This window comes from Cnephaeus nilssonii, assembly GCF_951640355.1.
Source record: "Cnephaeus nilssonii genome assembly, chromosome: 15".
Lineage (NCBI taxonomy): Eukaryota > Metazoa > Chordata > Mammalia > Chiroptera > Vespertilionidae > Cnephaeus > Cnephaeus nilssonii.
This window is the reverse complement of record NC_137086.1, coordinates 9,892,794-9,911,044: the sequence shown is the minus strand read 5'-3', so window position 1 is coordinate 9,911,044 and position 18,251 is coordinate 9,892,794. Positions and strand designations below refer to the sequence as shown.

The following is an 18,251-nucleotide window of genomic DNA, read 5'->3' as shown; positions in this document are numbered from 1 at the left end:
TGTATACTTTACAGAGTGTCCCCCTGATATTTCCAGTACCCGCCTGGCACCATATACAGTTATTACAATAGTATTGACTGTAGTTCCTATGCTGTGACTGTTTTGTAACTACCAATCTGTACTTCTCCATTTCATATTAACTTTTTAAAATGTGATCAGTAGGAGTGTAGTGGTTCTCAACCTTTCTAATGCCGCGACCCTTTAATACAGTTCCTCATGTTGTGGTGACCCCCAACCATAAAATTATTTTCGTTGCTACTTCATGACTGTAATTTTGCTACTGTTATGAATTGTAATGTAAATACCTGTGTTTTCCGATGGTCTTCGGCGACCCTGCTAGCGGTTCTCAACCTGTGGGTCACGACTGTAGAGCCTAAGACCATCGGAAAACACAGATATTTACATTACGATTCATTAACAGTAGCAAAATTACAGTCATGAAGTAGCAACGAAAATAATTTTATGGTTGGGGGTCACCACAACATGAGGAACTGTATGGAAGGGTCTCGGCATTATAGAAAGGTTGAGAACCACTGCGCCTGGGTTTTTTGTACAAGGTCTTTGCATTCGGTCTTTGTACCTGCTCTGTTTGGACGGCCACGGTTCGAGTGCTCCATAGTCACACGTTGCTACGGCTGCCATATCGGGCAGTGCAGGAATAGAGGATGGCACAGGTGTATTCTGCCCACAAACCAACTCCTTGGTTCTCAAAAAGCACTTCCCCTCTCCTCCAGAAAGAGGGGAACCCTCGGGTTCATCAAACATAAATGTTTCTGAGGGCAGGGCCCTCCCGGGGAATACCCAGTCTGCAGCGTTGTCGCGTTTATTGGACGCCCAGGGGGAGCAGGGAGCCTGGGGGCAGGCAGAGGCACAGGCACAGAACGAAGCGCCATGGTGACGAGAGTCACAAAGGCTGGGGGGCGGGACTCCTCTGGGGTGTCCGTGCTGTGGGCAGGTGGAGGAGGTCCCTGGATTTGGTAATGGCAAGGTCACTGTTCCCTTCACCAGGGCAGTGTCCATGGAGCAGGGGCACAGAAGCCAAAGTCCTCGAAATTGGTAAAGTGACAGGGCGAGCTGGGGGATTGGCCGTTTGGCAGTGAGACCAGAGAGAGGGTGCTGGAGGAGGGAGCGGGATTGGAGGACGGGTGCTTGTTTTAAACAGGGGTGTAGGGGGGACACTTCCCCGCGTGTCTGGGCGAAGAAGGAACCCGTGGGTACTGACCGTGGAATTGTGAGCCTGGGGAAGGGTCCTGCAGGAGAGGGCCGGTTAAGGATGCTGGCTTGAGGAAGAAACTGGCACAGTCTCATCCCTAGACACAGGAAGGAAGTTCAGGGGTGCGTGAACACGGAGGGAAAGGGCGGGGAGGGGGAGGGGCATCTTCCCTAACATCAGAGGTAAGAACAGCTAAAGTGAAGGTAGGGGGTCAGGAAACTTGAACAGAGAATGAAAGTTTGTAATGACACGTGCAAGATTGTCCCCACCAGTCACCCCGATAAAGCTAATGTCACATACACGGAGTGGCCAGATTATTATGACCACCTGACGTTTGTAGGCAAACTCGCCGTACACTGCATCGTATGGGACATGGAAGCCGAAGGCCTGTTCGAACACCTTTGCTGTCTGCAGTTACCAAGATAAAACGTCTCCAATTCGCACAGGGACACAAGGATTGGACAGTCGAGCATTGGAAAAAAGTCATGTGGTCCGATGAATCACGTTTCCAGGTGCATCATGCAGATGGCAGAGTGAGAATTTCATGGAAACAGCATGAAAACATGCACCCCACATGCATGAGTACAACCCTTCAAGCTGGTGGGGGCAGTGTTATGGTTTGGGGCATGTTTTCCTGGCATGATTTGGGCCCTTTAATTCATGTGGAACAATGTCTGAATAGCACAACATACCTAAGTATCGTTGCTGATCAAGTTCATCCTATCATGTTGATGGCGTATCCCAATGGAGATGGCTTCTTCCAACAAGACAATGCGCCACACCACGGTGCTCGTATTGTGCAGGAGTGGTTTCAAGAACATGAGGGAGACTTTACCTTGCTTAGGTGGCCCCCACAATCACCAGATCGCAATCCAATTGAGCATTTGTGGGACGAAGTTAAAAGAGCCACCAGGCAGCTGGTTCCACCACCATCCAATCTCACAGAACTGGACAGCGCTATTCATCAGGCATGGTGTCAGATTCCTCGCATCACCTTTCAACATCTCGTGGAGTCAATGCCAAGAAGAATCGCCGCAGCATTGAAGGCAAAAGGTGGCCCAACCAAGTACTGATGGGGCGGTCATAATAATCTGGCCACTGCGTGTATGTCCCAGCCTTAGAAACGATCAAATATCCGAGACGTTCCCTATTATTCTGAGGTGCAGAGCAGATAGAGAGGCCGATGCCGGTGGGTATAATGTCATCGTTCCCCAAAGCGTGGCACACGCTGCGTGTCCAGGTGGCACCCAGCAGTGGCATGCGGAACAGCACCCGAGAGGACTCACTGTAATGGTCATTTATTTCAGTGACTACTGGGGGAGACATAGCCAGTGCATCCAATCCATGGCTCCCCAGAAGGTGAACTCCACAGGAGTGAATGTGGAGAAAACCGTTAGGTAAATAATAGTAGAGACGGAACATGGGTGTGCGGAATGCGAGTGACCAAACTTGTGAAATTCTAGTGTAAGAGGGGAGGTCGCCTCAGACTGTTCTGCTGGCTTCCATCGGAGTCGGCTGGCAACTCGGGCCCGCGACCCGGACCACATCGGGGTCAGAAGCGTTCCGCTCCGCCAGGTGTCAGCCCGGTCTGCTAGGCAGCTGTCTGCCCTGCTGGTCCAGAACCTCAGTCGTTCCTGCGGTTCTCCCTGGCGGAACAGAATAAAATACGGCCCTCGGGGAAGCTGGGTAATTTTGGACCTGACAGAGGCACTGTTTTCTTCCTGGTAGCACCAAACCGGCCTTACTCAATTTTTGTTGTACTGTGGGAGTGCTTTTTTTTTTAAAGCTGTTGGCAACGTGTGCAGAAAATAGAACAGCTGCCTTCGTTATAACGATCTGTAAGCCCCATCTGTACAAAGTCTGTAAATAGTCACAGGCCACCAGAAAGAGGAAGCCCCTTTAAAATTAGCCCAGTCTGACCCTGGCGTTTTCTGCCTCTGTGGCGTTGTCCGTGGGTTCCCAGTGCCAGCCAAGCACTTACCCAGGCTGTGCAGACACTGCCCCTGTCCACCTGGGCACTGCCCAAGTCAGCCCCTTCCTCCCGCCGCCCTCCCTGATTGCCGCTCCTTCAGAGAGCATCCATGCCTCCCTCACTTCCTCTCTCCAGCTCTTAGATCTGCACCCGTGCTGCTTGGTGCTGTCGTTGTTGGGTACCACCTGCTTTTTCTGTCTGCCTGAGGAAGGCCTTGCTGAGCTGTTCCCCTGCCGCCGTGCATAAGCTGCTTACTGACTGGTTCTGGATCCTGTCACTCCCCAGTCTGACATTTGGTTCAGCCCCATGTGCCTGTAAAGTGACCCACCTCTCACCCTGACGTGAGGCGGCTCGTGTGGGTCCCAGACCACCGGTCCTCTGTCCCAGTGGGTTCAGCGGTCTTGTTGAGAACCAGTGGTTGCTGGGAACTGTAGGTTTCCTGGCGTAGCACTTGACTTTGAGAAATCTACAGAAATGTTTCTCAAACATTTTTAAGCAGCAGCTCACAGTGAGAAATACATTTTCCATCCCCACATATGTCCCTACCTGAAATTTTTCAGAGAACAATGCTTGCCAGTGCTTGCACGTGACAGCTTCTGCCTACAAAACTGGACGGGTATCATGACCCCCCGGGAGCTCAGGGCCTGTGGTTTGACAAACACTGGTCCGAAGCGTGTGATTCCTTTCATCATTCCAGTGTCTTTGAAAATGTCTTGAGATGGTGAGACTGGCATAGATTCTTCACAAGCTGATCTCTCTGAGATTTTTGTTTAAATCCTTCATCCTGCCCTTACCTCTTGGGAAGGAAATGGACATGTTGCAGGTGTTGCCAATTCACTGCTTTGGAGCCCCGAGCGGTCATTGTCCGCAGGTGTGCGCCGCCCGCCGCAGGCCCGGGCTCTTGGGGAAGCCGCGTAGTTCCCGCAAGGCAGCATTCAGAAACGCAGCGCCTCTGCGGACAGACCTCGGTTTCCTGCAGAGACTGAAATTCTGTTTTGAAACGCTACCCTGTCTTTCCATAGGGTGTGCTGACCTCCAAACACTGGACACCATGCAGCCGATGGAGAGGAAGAGGCAGGGCTACATCCACGAGCTGATTCAGACCGAGGAGCGGTATGTGGACGACCTGCAGCTGGTCGTGGAGGTGAGGGTCCCGGCTGACGGGCTCTGGGCTCTGGGAGCGGAGGGGTGGGAGGCCTGGAGGCGAGGTGTCACCTCTGATGTGAGAGTTCTCACCCTCTCAAATGCTTTCTCTGCCCGCTGGAGAGGGCTCCGATCTGAGGCCAACTTTTTCCCGGATTAGGTAATTCAGAGTGGAGAGAGAGAGATTGAGAGAGAGAGAGAGAGAGAGAGAGAGAGAAAGGGGCACTCGGGCGCCTCGGTCGAAAGTGGTAGAGGCCCCGTCTGGGAAGGACAAGGGTACAGAGTAGGGGGGAGGGCACTAAAGTAAACTTTCCTACCTCACATTTTGGCCTAACTTTATCTACACTGTTGTGACACCTGACATTTTCATAAACCCTGATGTTTCCGAGGGAATTATTAAGCAGTGGGAGTGTTCCCCTCACATTTGTATCAGTTTGGAAACCAGCTAGGGCCATATTGTAAAACATCTCCCAATTGTCATCTATTTACTGTTTATGTTTGTGCCTGTTGACAGCAGCAGCGGCCTCTATGCTGACAGCGGCTGTTAGAGCAGTTCTTCAAGATGACGTGTGTTTGAGTAAATAAAGTGAGACTTGATAGTTTTGTTTCCATGGCTTTTAGTTAAATAAATCACCTAAGGAGACCAGGGGACCCCCCACCCACTCCCCAAAACACACAAACAGGCTCAACAGGTGCATCATATGCCTGTCCATGACCCTCCTGATAACAGCACGGAGCAGAAGCTGCGGCCTCCTGAGCCTGCCCCCCAGCACGGCCTGCCTTTCGCCTCCCTGTCTGTGTGATTGTCGGTCTTGGGGTGACGCAGTCTTCGCTGTTTATTTGGCTGAACTTTGACAGACTGCTCAGCCTGACCGCAGTCCTCCGCCCGCTCTGCAGGCTCTTGGTGTCGGTGCTGTGTGCCAGGTGTTCATGTCACCCCCGTAGCGCCCAGGACAGAGTGTGAGAGCCGCTCCTCCTGATGAGACGACCGGAGTCAGTCCTTAGGATCCACCCTGATGGGGGCCCCCATGGCAGTCAGTAGGGAAGTCATCAAAGTTAACCACCATAAATATGTTTATTTTAAAAGAGCATGATCTTATTAGCGTCAGTGTCTGACGGCATTGATTTAGGCCTCATAGGTTGAATATTCACACTTCAGCTAACTTTTCTGTGTTTTAAACCTAGGTTTTTCAGAAACGGATGGCAGAGTCAGGCTCTCTCACTGAAGGAGAAATGGCCTTGATCTTCGTCAACTGGAAGGAGCTCATCATGTCCAACACGAAGCTGCTGAAGTGAGTGCAGGGCCTCACCCCTCGTGGCCACGACCCCCACCCCGCCCCCAGGCCCCAGACTTGCACACGTAACTCTCCGCAGGGCTCCTTAGCGAAGGACCTTCCACTGTTCTCTGCTCTCCTGGGCTTTTCGTCTTATTATTATGGTATGAAATGCCCTGGAACTGTAAAACACCTCGTTATTAAAATAAAGAAGTATAACAAAGAAAATACTCTGACGAGACAAAGAAATGAAAGCATTAAACACACTGTGTCAACGTTTGCTTGACGCTGTATTGGGGGGAGTCAGAAGTGCAGCTCCTGGCCCACACGTAATGGCCCGTCGGGCAGCCCCTCGGCCCGCGTGGAATTCCCCTCCTTGGGGTGAGTCTCTGTCCCTGTGCCCGTGCGGACAGACTCCTGGAGGAGGATCAGCGGTCCCAGCTCTGGCTGCCTCCTTCCTCCTGGGGCCCAGCAGCTGTCCTGGGCAGAGGCTCCCTCCTCCACACCTGGCCCTGTGGGCCCCTGCTCCCTTTTTCCCTAGAGAGTGAGAACAAGTTGGAATTTGTCAGAAGAAACTTTGCTAAGAAACTAAGGTGAAACCAAAGCAATTACAAAGGCATAGAAATGAGGCAGAAGAAACACCCACGTGTGGTGACCACGTGTGCTTATTCTTCTTCACTAACATTTCACCCAGCGGGGCTTGGCCAGCAGGGCTTTCTGGCCACCTGCCTCCTCCTCCTCCTGACTGTGCCGTCTGGGTGCCAGAGGCTTTGCCGGAACCCACTGGTTATCGCTACTGGTTAGGCCCCACAGGACAGTCGCTTAGAAGCAGACAGTGAGAGGGTGTCGGTTACAGGGCCCTGCGGGTTCGGAAGAAGACCGGGGGCGAGAAGATGCCGGTGCAGATGATCGGGGACATCCTGGCGGCCGAGCTGTCCCACATGCAGGCCTACATCCGGTTCTGCAGCTGCCAGCTCAACGGAGCCGCCCTCTTACAGCAGAAGACCGACGAGGACACGGACTTCAAAGAATTTTTAAAGGTAACGCCATTCTGGGGACCATAACACGCCAGCCCGTTCTGAGGCGGAGGGGGAATCACAGTCACGGGGGGGTGGTGAGAAGGGGGGATCCCCATGTTTCCAAAGGAGATACAGATAGAGCAAAGAACATTCTGATTGCTTTGTGGAGCCTTTCATGTTGAGTTTATTTTTCTTGGCACTTAACCATGATTTTGCCCATCTTAATATAGCAGAGTGCTTTTTTAAGCCTATTTACAAAAATCAACTATTTTATACTCCCCAAATTCAGAATGTCACTTTCTTAATTTTGTCAATTTATTTATTTTATACCCATCGTATTCCAGAAAGAATACATAATAGCTTACTGAAGTGTATAAAATGTAACAAGATAAAATAAAACTTACAATGAGTGGATGAATAAGGAAGTGTGGACAAAAGGAAATGAGAGGAAGAAAAACATGGTGATGCCAGGAATTAGGATAATACATGAAGTGCATGTCTGTGATCCTATGCCTATACTGGACGTGTACACAGATGTCGTCAAGCCTTCCGGAACGACTGGTTCCTGGTGCTGTGGCCATAACTACAAGCAGGCAGTGTGAGAGCATTCATTATCTGACACCTCACTCAGCACCGTGCACGGTACAGTGAGCCAGCGGCATCCCTGCAGTAACACGGCAGTGAGCAAAAATAGGGCAGGGGCTTACAACCCAATAGCTCTTACAATAGGGTTGTTAACATCTCAATTTAAAAACAGTGGCTAGAATTAAGCATCATATGGAAAGAAGAGTCTGTCACAACCAAATAGGTTTATCCCAGGAGGCAAGAAAATATGTTCAGAACAAGAAAGGCTTCAGAATGGGACAGCGAGGTTGCACTCCCAGCCCCATCAGCCGTCCAGTGTGTGGCCTGGGTAAGTCACTCAGCGCCTGGCGCCTTTAGTCCCTTCACCTGTAAGCCAGGGGTGACCAGACGATAGCGCGGAGCCCAGCCTCTGTAAGCATTCAGTAGATGCCAGTCACACTGACCTCCTTAGGGTGACCTCAGGGATGCACAAATGGTTCCGTAGAAGGCGCTGAGGACAGGTAAGGGGCTGCCTACAAATGCACTAGAAGAAACAGAAAGAAACCAAGTTTGTAGAAACAAGCATTGATCAGATTAGGTAAATGTAAAATTGTGAGTGCATCTGAATGATGTAATGTAATAATCAATAGTAAAATTAAAAATCGGACATTTACCTTCTAAAGCATAGTGAAAGGTTAATGTGTTTGTTCAAACAGCAATGCAAATAGGATGTCAGCGTCATCGCAAGTGTAAAAGTAATAAAAATAAATAAAAATAGTTTCTAGTCTTATATTGAATTGCATAGTATTGATCACATTAAAAAGCAAAATGATGTGACCATAAGCTGTGTTCTAAAATGTTACTTTTTTTAAAAGAGTCAGAAAATATAGACATGAAGACCATGAAGGGGCTAGGCGTGGCTCTTCGGTCTGACTCTGCCCTTCGGGGCTCGGCTGCACCCACTCAGGACTCGGTTGGGCTCTAAAAACAAACAAACAAAACAAAAAAAAACCACCATGAACATGCTTGTTTTAGCAACATTTATAAATATATCCAAAAACAAAGGGAGAGAGCAATTTTAATATCCCATAGTAGCCAATTATAGGTAAACTGTAGTAAATGTACTTTTCAGTCATTTGAAATGATGGTCCCAGCATTGAAGCTGCTATATTGAGACGAGTACCAGTACTAGCAGGAGAAGCACATAAGATGTGGCCTGTGGCCTCCTGGAGTTAACAGGCTGGGGGCTGAGCATGGAGACACCTCAAACATGATACCTCTGTGTGTGACAACCCAGTCCGGGTGTGGCATTCTGAGAGGCAGCCATGGGATATTATGGGGGCTCAAGAAGGACCCCTGGAATGGAGGGAAGGTGTCAAGGAAGCGGAAAGCCTGGACAAGAGAAGGCATAATCTGAGATTTCAGAGATGAGTATGATTAGCCAAAGATAGAAGAATGAAGGGCCAGAACTAGCAAAGGCCAATGCATTCATTACCTGACACGTAGTTAGGTGCTCAGTAAATGGTAGCACTTATTGTTCATAAAGTAGGGACAATGGGCAGGCGGGTGGGGGGCAATCAAGACTTACTTAGAAGAGAGATTGGCGTCAGTGGTGACTCCTAGGCATGGGGGGAAGGTGGTTGGGTGCAGAATGGTGCTAGCAGCTCCAGTGGGCATAGAGGTAGGAAGGAAGGCTTTTACGAGGGGAGATGAGGACTTCGTGTTGGGGTGTGTTGAGGTGTGGAGGGTCTTTGGGGCATCCAGGTGAGGAGGAGAGTAATGTGGTGAGTGCAGAGCTCCGAGAGGGTCTGGGTTACGGACTCGGGGACTCAGCTGCGGGGAGGGATCTGGGGCAGCACCCACCGTTCAGAGTGGGTAGAGGAGAAGGAAGGTGACTGAGGTCAGTGGGTGGGAAGACAGCGGAGAGTGGTTTTGGAAGCAAAGGAAGGAGTGATTCGATCACACGGGCTGTCAGACGCCTGTGAGAAAGAACCGAGAGGCATCTCTGGGTTTGGCACATGAGGTGAGATACTCCGGCGCTAATCTGAACGCATCATTATGGACCTTGGGTTTTTGAAAGACGTTAGAGATCTAAAGGGTCAGGAGTACCGCCGCTGTTTCCTTGCTCTCCCCGGGCAGTGACTCCCCACGAACCTCTCGGTTGTTTTGCAGAAGCTGGCGTCTGACCCGCGATGTAAAGGCATGCCCCTTTCCAGCTTCCTGCTGAAGCCCATGCAGAGGATCACCCGCTACCCCCTCCTCATCCGAAGCGTGAGTGCCCGCCGGGACAGAGGCAGGACCCTGGGAGGGAGCCTCAGTACACCAGCCACCCTCCCCGCCCATGATCGCACTCCACTGCCTCCTGGACCAGGCACGGGGAGAGGGAGAGAGTGTGTGTGTGTGTGTGCGCGTGCGTGTGTGGGTGTGCGTGTGTGCACACCATGAAACCGAATACAATCTGAAGGGCTGAATCCTTGGAAGTGAGCAGTGAAAGGAAGCACCTGATGTCACTTGATAACCTGTCCTCCCCTTCACAGGAAGCCCCGCCTCTCAGAGTCCCCAGTGTGTCTGACAGGCGAAGACCCTCTAGGTCTCCCGGGTGAAGCCCGCCTGGAGCCCAGGGTCCACCAGCAGCACAGCCTTGGGCCCCAGTCTTTCTGCTGAACCCTAAACTCACTTACCAACTGAACACCCTTGCCCGGATGTCCCAGGTGCCCAGCTCAGCACGTCCTAAACAGAGTTCTCATCGTCCCCCCACCTCAGCTGCTGACTGAACAGTCCTTCTCACGTTCCACCCATCTTTGCGACATAAGCAGTGTGCGCCTCTTGAGCCAATATAAGGCCTAAGGAGGAGGCAGGCGTGACAAAGGATTATTCCCCACACAGTCGTGGATGTGTATTAACCACCTTGCAAAGAAAAACGAGTAATAATACACGACTGTTGCTTTTATTGGTTCTCCCTGGACCATGGTGGCTCTGTCAGCTATGTTAGCTCACTGTGGGCCTATGTGTCAGAGCTCGTGTTACAGTTATGACACCAAACAGACACAGTTCACGTTAATCTACACAGTCCCTGACATGAAATATTTTGGATGCAATACGTTTCAGAATTCAGAAAGTAATCCAAACACTGTATACTGTATGACCCCCAAAAAAAGCCTGGGCAGCACCTGTAGCCAAACACGTTAATGTTCCTACAGTGAAACGTGGATAATCAGTGTAAGTAGGAGAAATAAATGCATCTCTTCAGTTCAGGTGAGGTGTTTCTGCCAGTGAGGATTGAGAAGACCTTGCAGGCTCCAGGGCTTTTTCGCTTTGGAATTAGGAAAGAGCTCACATGACTGGGGAGGCCAGACGGGGTCGTCTGCTGAGGGCCGCTCAGCTCTGGAGGGACCACACTCGGCTGTATTCTGGCCTCTGGCCTTTCACAGTCGTACTTGAGTTTGAATGAACCGAGTGTGTTTTCCTACATTCTAACCACATGGTTGTATTGTATTCTTCCTGTGGCAGGGGATTCGTTGTTTTTATCAGATTTTTCAAACGGTTCAATGACCCCAAAAATGTTAGGAACCATTGCTATTCAGCAAACTCACACATTTTTCAGAGTTGCAGCTCCTTTATACTGGAGGGTCCACGCTACAGACACGTGGCTTCAGTTGGGGGGAGTAGGGAGGCGCCCTTTACCATACGGCCTCTACCCAGGCCGGCCCCGCTGGAGAGACGTCAGAGCCCCACCGATTTCAGGGCATGAGATCCATGCAGCGCTCGGCACATCCTCTCGTGGCTGCGTCCCCCGTCTCCCCAAGGACTTGGGGGACAGAGCTGCTCGAGGGCTAATGACCGACTTGCTCACCGTTGGGTTTTCAGTGCCCAGCATGGCACCCAGCACATCTCGGCAGCCGTAGGACGCCCGGGTGGGGGTGGTAGGCACAGCCCAGCCCAGGTGACCCAGCCACTCTTTCCCAGATTCTGGAGAACACGCCGGAGAACCACGTGGACCATTCGTCCTTGAAGCTGGCCCTCGAGCGGGCGGAAGAGCTCTGCTCTCAAGTGAACGAAGGCGTGCGGGAGAAGGAGAACTCGGACCGCCTGGAGTGGATCCAGGCGCACGTCCAGTGCGAGGGCCTCGCGGAGGTGAGGCCTGGGTGGGGAGTGGGGCCAGCCTCCCCTGGTGTGGACTGTCTGCACCGCAGCTGAGCGGGGCGGGCTCACGGCCCACCTTTCTGGGCTGCCATCCTTCCTCGTAGCGAGAGGTCCGGTCTCAGGTCTTGAGGTCCAGAGTTCAGCTGCTAGAGCCCGGACTCTGGGTGTGAGGGCCCGGTTTCCCTGCGCCGTCGGAAGAGAAGCAGTGTGTGCAGGGCATGCTGCCGTCCCATCCCCACAGAAGGGGCTCCCACAGAACCCTCGGGTCCGGCTCCGGCCCGGGATGCTGGGGCGGTGAGTGTTGGGACTTACAAACTGGCGGTGCTTTCTCTCACAGCAGCTCATCTTCAACTCCCTCACCAACTGCCTGGGGCCGCGGAAGCTGCTGCACAGCGGGAAGCTGCACAAGACCAAGAGCAACAAGGAGCTGCACGGCTTCCTCTTCAACGACTTCCTGCTCCTCACGCACCTGGTCAAGCAGTTCGCCGTGTCCGCGGGCGCCGAGAAGCTCTTCAGCGCCAAGTCCAACGCGCAGTTCAAGATGTACAAGATGGTGAGTGGCCGACCGGCAGCAGCGGCACCGGGACCTCCTCCCGGCCTGGCCCTTCCCGGCCTCGCCGGCCCCACACCTGTTCCAGGTGGCTCACCGTCTTGTCCCTCCCCGGGAAGGAGCCGCGTGCCTGGGCCTTCACGGCCCTGACAGCCACCAGGGCCTCCAGCTCGGGCTCTGGCAACCGGGACCCGTGGCCCCGCCTCTCGCACGTTCAGCATCGGGCTCTCTGTGAAAGGCGCGGGGGTGGAGTGCCAGGTGCCAGTGGGAGGAGGGGAGACCCTGTCGCCTGAGCAGTCACGGAGCTCGGAGCCCCTGTCCTCGGTTCAGTCACATTTAATCCACCCCAGACATTTACTTTCACAAAACGGAGGCCGTTTCTTCCTCCCCAAATAAGCCTCTGGAAGCTACACCCCTCTCTCCTTCTCCAAGAGGCGCTATTTTGTTTTTAATCTTTATTGTTGGAAGTATTACCTATGGCCCCTGTTTTCCCCCTTTGGCCCCTTCTAGCCCACCCCAGGCCTTCACCACCCTGTTGTCTGTCCACGGGTTCTGCATGTATGCACACAGGTTCATTGGTTGATCTCCTCCCACCCTCCCCCTTGCCATCCCCCTACCCTCCCCCGCCTTCCCTCTGAGATTCTGAAGTCTGTTCCATGCTTCTGTCTCTGGATCTATTTTGTTCATCAGCTTATTTTGTTCATTGGGTTCCACATATGAGTGAGATCATGCGATCCTGTCTTTCTCTGACTGCCTTATTTCGTTTAGCATATGCTCTCCAGGTCCCTCCACGCTGCCCCAAAGGGGAAGACAGCCTTCTTGACATGAGGCTCTTGAGAACAGACAGAGCTCCGGACGAAGGGGCAGAGTCCCGGCCCCTCTCACAGCCTGTGTTCTGGCCTCACCCTTTCAGCCCATTTTCCTGAATGAAGTCCTGGTGAAACTGCCCACGGACCCTTCCAGCGAGGAGCCCATCTTCCACATCTCTCACATCGACCGGGTCTACACCCTCCGGACAGACAACATTAACGAGAGGTCAGTCCTGGCCACGTGTGAGCCGCGTGAATGTCTAGGAGGAAGGCTGGGCACCTCCCTCTGCCTAAAACCAGCTCCAGTCCCTGCTCAAGTCCTACTGTGTATGCTCAGCCTCATGACCAGTGCCCTGCCCGCCCGCTGAGAGGCTGATTGCAGCCACCTCCTCACACAGCAGCTTCCCCCAGGGCAGACCCCACATGCACTCCCTGCTGAAACCCCTCAGGCAGCAGCCAGGGGCCCTCTGGTCTCCAGGGCCCTCCTCGCGCCTCTCGGACACAGTCCCATCGCTACACCCACAGGACCAGCGGGACCGGCTGCCTCCCCTGCCCCTCAGTGTGGGCCGCCGTCCTCCCCGCTCTGCCTGGCCAGCCAGGCAGCCTCTAGGGTGGCGCTCAGACAGCGCCTCTGTGATGGCCAACGGGTGGGGTGCACAGCCCAGTGTGGTGACCTGTCACTGCTGAATGCCACTGGTGCAGCTGCATCTTCCCTCTGCTTCTAAGCGGTCAGAGCGGGGCCTGCTGTTTTGTAAGTGGTCAGGACTGTCTAGAAATGATCGGCTCGACCTCAGCAAACGAATCTTTGAGTTGAGCGAATATTAAGTCTGCGATTGGAAACTTGTTTAAGCCGAGGTTAACCAAAGAGAGGAGAGCGGGGCCGAGCTTTGGCTCCTGGTTGACCTGGGAGGTGCGTGGGAAAGCCGCAAAGGCTGTGCTCTGCTTCCCCAGGACTGCCTGGGTGCAGAAGATCAAGGCCGCCTCTGAGCAGTACATCGACACGGAGAAGAAGAAACGAGAGAAGGCCTATCAAGGTAATCGGGCGTGCCCTGGACGGTTGGAACCAGACACCGGGGCCCTGGGGAGCGGGGTGGGGGTCCTTACCTTCAGGACGCAGCTGCAACAGCGAGGGGTAGATGGGGAGTGAAAGGCCAGACTTGCTGCGGATCAGACCGCACAGCTCAGCTGCTCTGCCCCCTGAAGCTGTCCCAGGCCTCCTGGGGGCCTCCCGGAGCCCCTCAGCCGCTGCCCCACGTGACCCACATACACCTCTCGTCAGCCGCTGAGTCCCAGAGGCTCCCCACTGTTCTCTTTCCCTTTACCTGGCCCTTTCCCGGTGACACAGCCCCCACAATCCCCCACCCAGGCTGTAGCACGAGTCCCAGTGGCCCCATCACGCCCCTTCATTCCTGGGGTATCTTCTCTCAGGATCTCTCTCCCTCCTTAAGCATCTTCCCTGTTGCTGCCCAAGTTAAGGTCAAAGTCCTTACCCTAAACTCAGGGCCCATGCCGTTGCCTAATTTATGAACAACTCACCTTTGAAACCCTGTCCGCCGCCTCCTCCGGGCAGTCCCCCCATGTGTGTCCCTGGCTGCTGTAGTTGCAGTTCTTTATATGTTTTTTTATTCAGGTTTTCCTTATTTTGTTACATACTCCTGAAAGGTATGTGTAACTCGGCTTTTACTAATTGTGTCTTGTTTTAATGGTATTTTAAAGGCTTGCTATTGGGAAATCAATGATTGAATCATTTATAAAGCATACAAAGATCTCTTAATTGGTCAAAGATGTAAATCAAAGTTTTTCCATGTTAGTTTTGCTTAACATCAATACCTGTCCATATGCATTTTCCACGTGTTTAATTCTCTAGACACTTATTGATTACTTACTCTGTGCCAGGCCCCATGCGAGTCTTAACCAGGCCGACAACGTTGAACAGGGCCCAGCCCTGCCCACCCGGAGTGGGCACCGAGGAGAGGCGGGCGCCTGCTCAGAGAGCAGGTTCTCCTTGCCCTGAGCTTTGAAACATCAAGAGTTTGCCAAGCAGACTTTTTTTCAAACCCTGAGAGCAAAACCTGCTTAACTAGCTTCATATTGACTAAGGTAGTCTTGAGTTCCCGGACTCAATTCTCTCCATAAGAAAAGCATTTTTTAGTACCTCCTTAAATAGAACAAAGTCTTCAGCGAAACTGCTTTGTAAGCTGGAGTGTTTACATATCATTGAAGTGCGGTCAGTACTTAAGGAAATAGACTTTGGTATCTGATGTTGAAGTTTCGGCCTTCCGTTTAGAAGCTCAGTCCTTCCCTTGCCCCAGTTTTCTCACATATGGAGATGACCGTTACAAAGTGCTATCTTAACACGGGGCAACCGTGCAGTTTAAATAACTTACACAAAGGTCTAGCACAGAGTAAGTATCCAATAAATGTTAGTAGGTACCCACGTGCTGAGCGAATAGAATGTGCCATAATTTTATTAATATTACTGTTTGTTGGTTCGTTGAGGGGGGTTGATACGAGGTGAGTAGTCTGTGCTCTGCAATGGCTCCTCCTAGCGGAGGAGACGGACATAAACATAGAACTTGAGGCCCGGCCGCTGGGGGATGCTCAGAAGCCAGGGATAATGGAAGCTCAGAGGAGGGAAGGGGACTGGGTGGTGAGGCGTGAGATGGGACCTGCATCTTGGAGGATGAGTCGGGTGCCAATGGGCAGAGATGACAGGCCACACGGCCTGGGCAAAGGCACGGAGCAGCCAGACGCTGGTCTGCTGGGCCCAGGGCAGTGGCAGGGAGGCTGGGCAGTGTGAAGGTGGGTCGGAAAGCCCGACTGGGAGTGTGAACAGCTCAGCGTCACCGCTGCATTTGCTGTCTGTTTTCTCAGAGAAGAAGTTAACGTGACTCGTCTTCCTGTTTTGTAGCTCGCTCTCAAAAGACGTCAGGCATCGGGCGTCTGATGGTGCATGTCATTGAAGCGACAGAATTAAAAGCCTGCAAACCAAATGGTAAATGCTTCTTTCATTCAAGAGATGTGGTGACGGCCCCGCTCTCTGCCGATGACTCTTCTGCGCATCGAATAATGGATGCTTTTAAAGTCATGTTTCCCGTGCCACTAACATGGCTTTGGGCCAATGTTCCTCCCACGGTTCCCCACTAAGCGCACTGCCTCCCCTCGGTGCTCTGGGTGGAGAGAGCACCAAGCAAGTGGCACTGACGCTTGCCGGGCTCGTGGGGAGCGGCTGGGCCACTGGAGCCCACACGGCCGGTCACTCCCGGGTCACGGTCCTGTCAGCCTGGGGACAGGGAGACCACAGGCGGACACGGGCCCTCGGCAGCGACCCAGCTGCCCGGTCTGTGCCACCTGTGTCCTTGTTTGTTTTGGTTCAGGAAAGAGCAACCCGTACTGTGAAATCAGCATGGGCTCCCAGAGCTACACCACCAGGACCCTCCAGGACACCCTGAACCCCAAGTGGAACTTCAACTGCCAGTTCTTTATTAAGGACCTGTACCAAGACGTGCTGTGTCTCACCATGTTCGACAGAGACCAGTTTTCTCCAGACGGTAAAGTAGAACTCGTCCAGACCTCGGGGCCTCGGGTCGGAGCCAGGGCGCCCGGCATTGCCTCCCACAGACCCAAGGGAGGCGGCACAGGCCCTCCGTCCCCACGGCTGGCCTGGCAGCTGTGCGGGCGCCTCCTGGGGAAGGGCAGCCTCAGGGTGTTGAGGTGTTTGACCCCGTCACTCCCCACGTGGATCACAGAAACTGTGCCCCGCGCACCTGCTGGAGGGGTGAGAGGTTCCCGATCAGAGGAGGGTTCCAGGCAGGCAGCTTCCCTCCCTGCGTCCGCCCTCACCACGCCTCCACTCAGCCCACACAGCCAGCCGGTGACCAGAGGGAGCGGCTTGTTTTGGATTTGAAAGTTGTATGAACCCTGTTTCAGACACAACTCCTGGGGTAGTTTCTCCACCAGCTTTATCAGGAAGGCTTCTGACTCTCACGTTTATTCACCAGATTTCCTGGGTCGGACTGAAATTCCAGTGGCGAAGATTCGAACAGAACAGGAAAGCAAAGGCCCCACCACCCGGCGACTCCTGCTGCACGAGGTGCCCACCGGGGAGGTCTGGGTCCGCTTTGACCTGCAGCTTTTTGAGCAAAAAACTCTCCTGTAGGGGCCTGGGGAGGGCGTCTGCCCCTGGGCTGGGGCTGGGGCTGGGGAGACGGTGGTGCTGCCCCCTGGCGGGAGGAGGTCACTCCGCTTCATCCATGGCGAGGCCGCACGTGCGCTGGGGCCTGTCTAGTTTATCGCACACTAAATCGCTAGCCGTCTATGCAAACACCCTTCCTGTAAGTAAACCGAACCCCGTAGCGCAGTGCCTTGTATCCGTGCTGACACGCTGGGCTGTGTTTGGATGCTGCGGTTCCCGTTTTCAGGGCTATAACAAGTATTAGGTGGGGCCGAGGCATCGGACCGCCAGACGTCACCGCTGGGCTGAACGTGTCCACCGGGGGCGGTTTTGGTGACGCTGTAACCATTCCACGCCCTGTGACCTCTGCTGGTCACAGCCACTCAGGAGGCCGAGGACTGGGAGAGAGGCTGCGGGGCCAGCCTGACGCTGAGATAGTGACCACTCGTGCACTGAACAAAACCAGGCGTGATCCTTGAGCTCCTGGTCGGATTTTTCCTTCTCTGCTGAGACAATGTAGTTGGAAATCTAAGGGGGAAAGCTTGATTTACTTTACATACTGTGAACGCTAATGATGTGGAACATATTTTTCAACTTTAATTTCCTGAAGTATAAATTATTTATGTAAATTCCTTGTTTTTTGCATATTTCATAGGACATGCATCTTTAAGCTTTGTCATTGCCAATATGTACAGAAAGAGAATAAAACTATAAGTTTATGAATGTCACTTCTCTCGGAGCTTGACCGGTTGACCTCCGACGTGAACGGCTGCTTATAATGGAACCAGGTTTCCTTTCGGGGGACAGTGAGGGAAACCGAGGGCCGGCGGGAGGGAGAGCGCTCGGGAGGCGCGGGCCTCGGCTGGCCTCGCCACTGACCTGCCCTGGGACCCACTGTTTCCGGGGCCCAGCGTCTCTGATGCTAGACTGGAGGGGAGGAGCGGCTTTTAGGGTCGCCTCTGCCTGAGGACCGCAGAGCCCCGCCCTCTCAGCCTCTAGGTCAGGGGTCCTCAAACTGCGGCCCGCGGGCCACATGCGGCCCGCCAAGGACATTTATCCGGCCCGCCCGGTGTTTTTGCCGCCGCTGCCTGTCCTGCTTAGCAGCCGACTTAGCAGTGTGCATAGGAATTTGTTCATAGTTGTTTTTTTAACTATAGTCCGGCCCTCCAACGGTCTGAGGGACAGTGAACTGGCCCCCTGTTTAAAAAGTTTGAGGACCCTTGCTCTAGGTCCTGCCTGTCTTCCTGGGCCTGGAGTCACACTCCACAGGAGCCAGGGGCTGCGCGGGGCCAGAACCCGCCCTGGGAATCTCAGGAATGGTCCCATTTCCCAAGGATTGCTGGAGAAGCCTGGGGAGAGCGTGGGGGAGGGGGGGCTAAGGGGGCCCGAC

The 18,251-nt window shown here is 53.4% G+C and overlaps 1 protein-coding gene across 7 annotated transcripts in view; it reads left to right on the top strand.

Moving 5' to 3' along the window:
- ITSN2 (intersectin 2) overlaps positions 1-16,981 on the top strand; it is a 98,806-nt gene extending 81,825 nt beyond the window's left edge. For 5 of the 7 annotated variants that reach the window (XM_079792143.1, XM_079792138.1, XM_079792137.1 and 2 more), the window contains 11 exons: positions 4,208-4,329; positions 5,514-5,620; positions 6,459-6,642; positions 9,358-9,456; positions 11,152-11,319; positions 11,666-11,881; positions 12,792-12,913; positions 13,639-13,721; positions 15,599-15,682; positions 16,065-16,238; positions 16,689-16,981. In XM_079792143.1, coding sequence (XP_079648269.1) covers positions 4,208-4,329; positions 5,514-5,620; positions 6,459-6,642; positions 9,358-9,456; positions 11,152-11,319; positions 11,666-11,881; positions 12,792-12,913; positions 13,639-13,721; positions 15,599-15,682; positions 16,065-16,238; positions 16,689-16,846 — 1,517 coding nt within the window. In that variant the 3' untranslated portion in view covers positions 16,847-16,981. Of the gene's footprint in view, positions 1-4,207; positions 4,330-5,513; positions 5,621-6,458; positions 6,643-9,357; positions 9,457-11,151; positions 11,320-11,665; positions 11,882-12,791; positions 12,914-13,638; positions 13,722-14,317; positions 15,683-16,064; positions 16,239-16,688 lie in introns of those variants that run through there. The other 2 variants (XM_079792140.1, XM_079792141.1) reach the window with 2 other exon arrangements.
- The last annotated feature ends 1,270 nt before the right edge of the window (positions 16,982-18,251 follow it).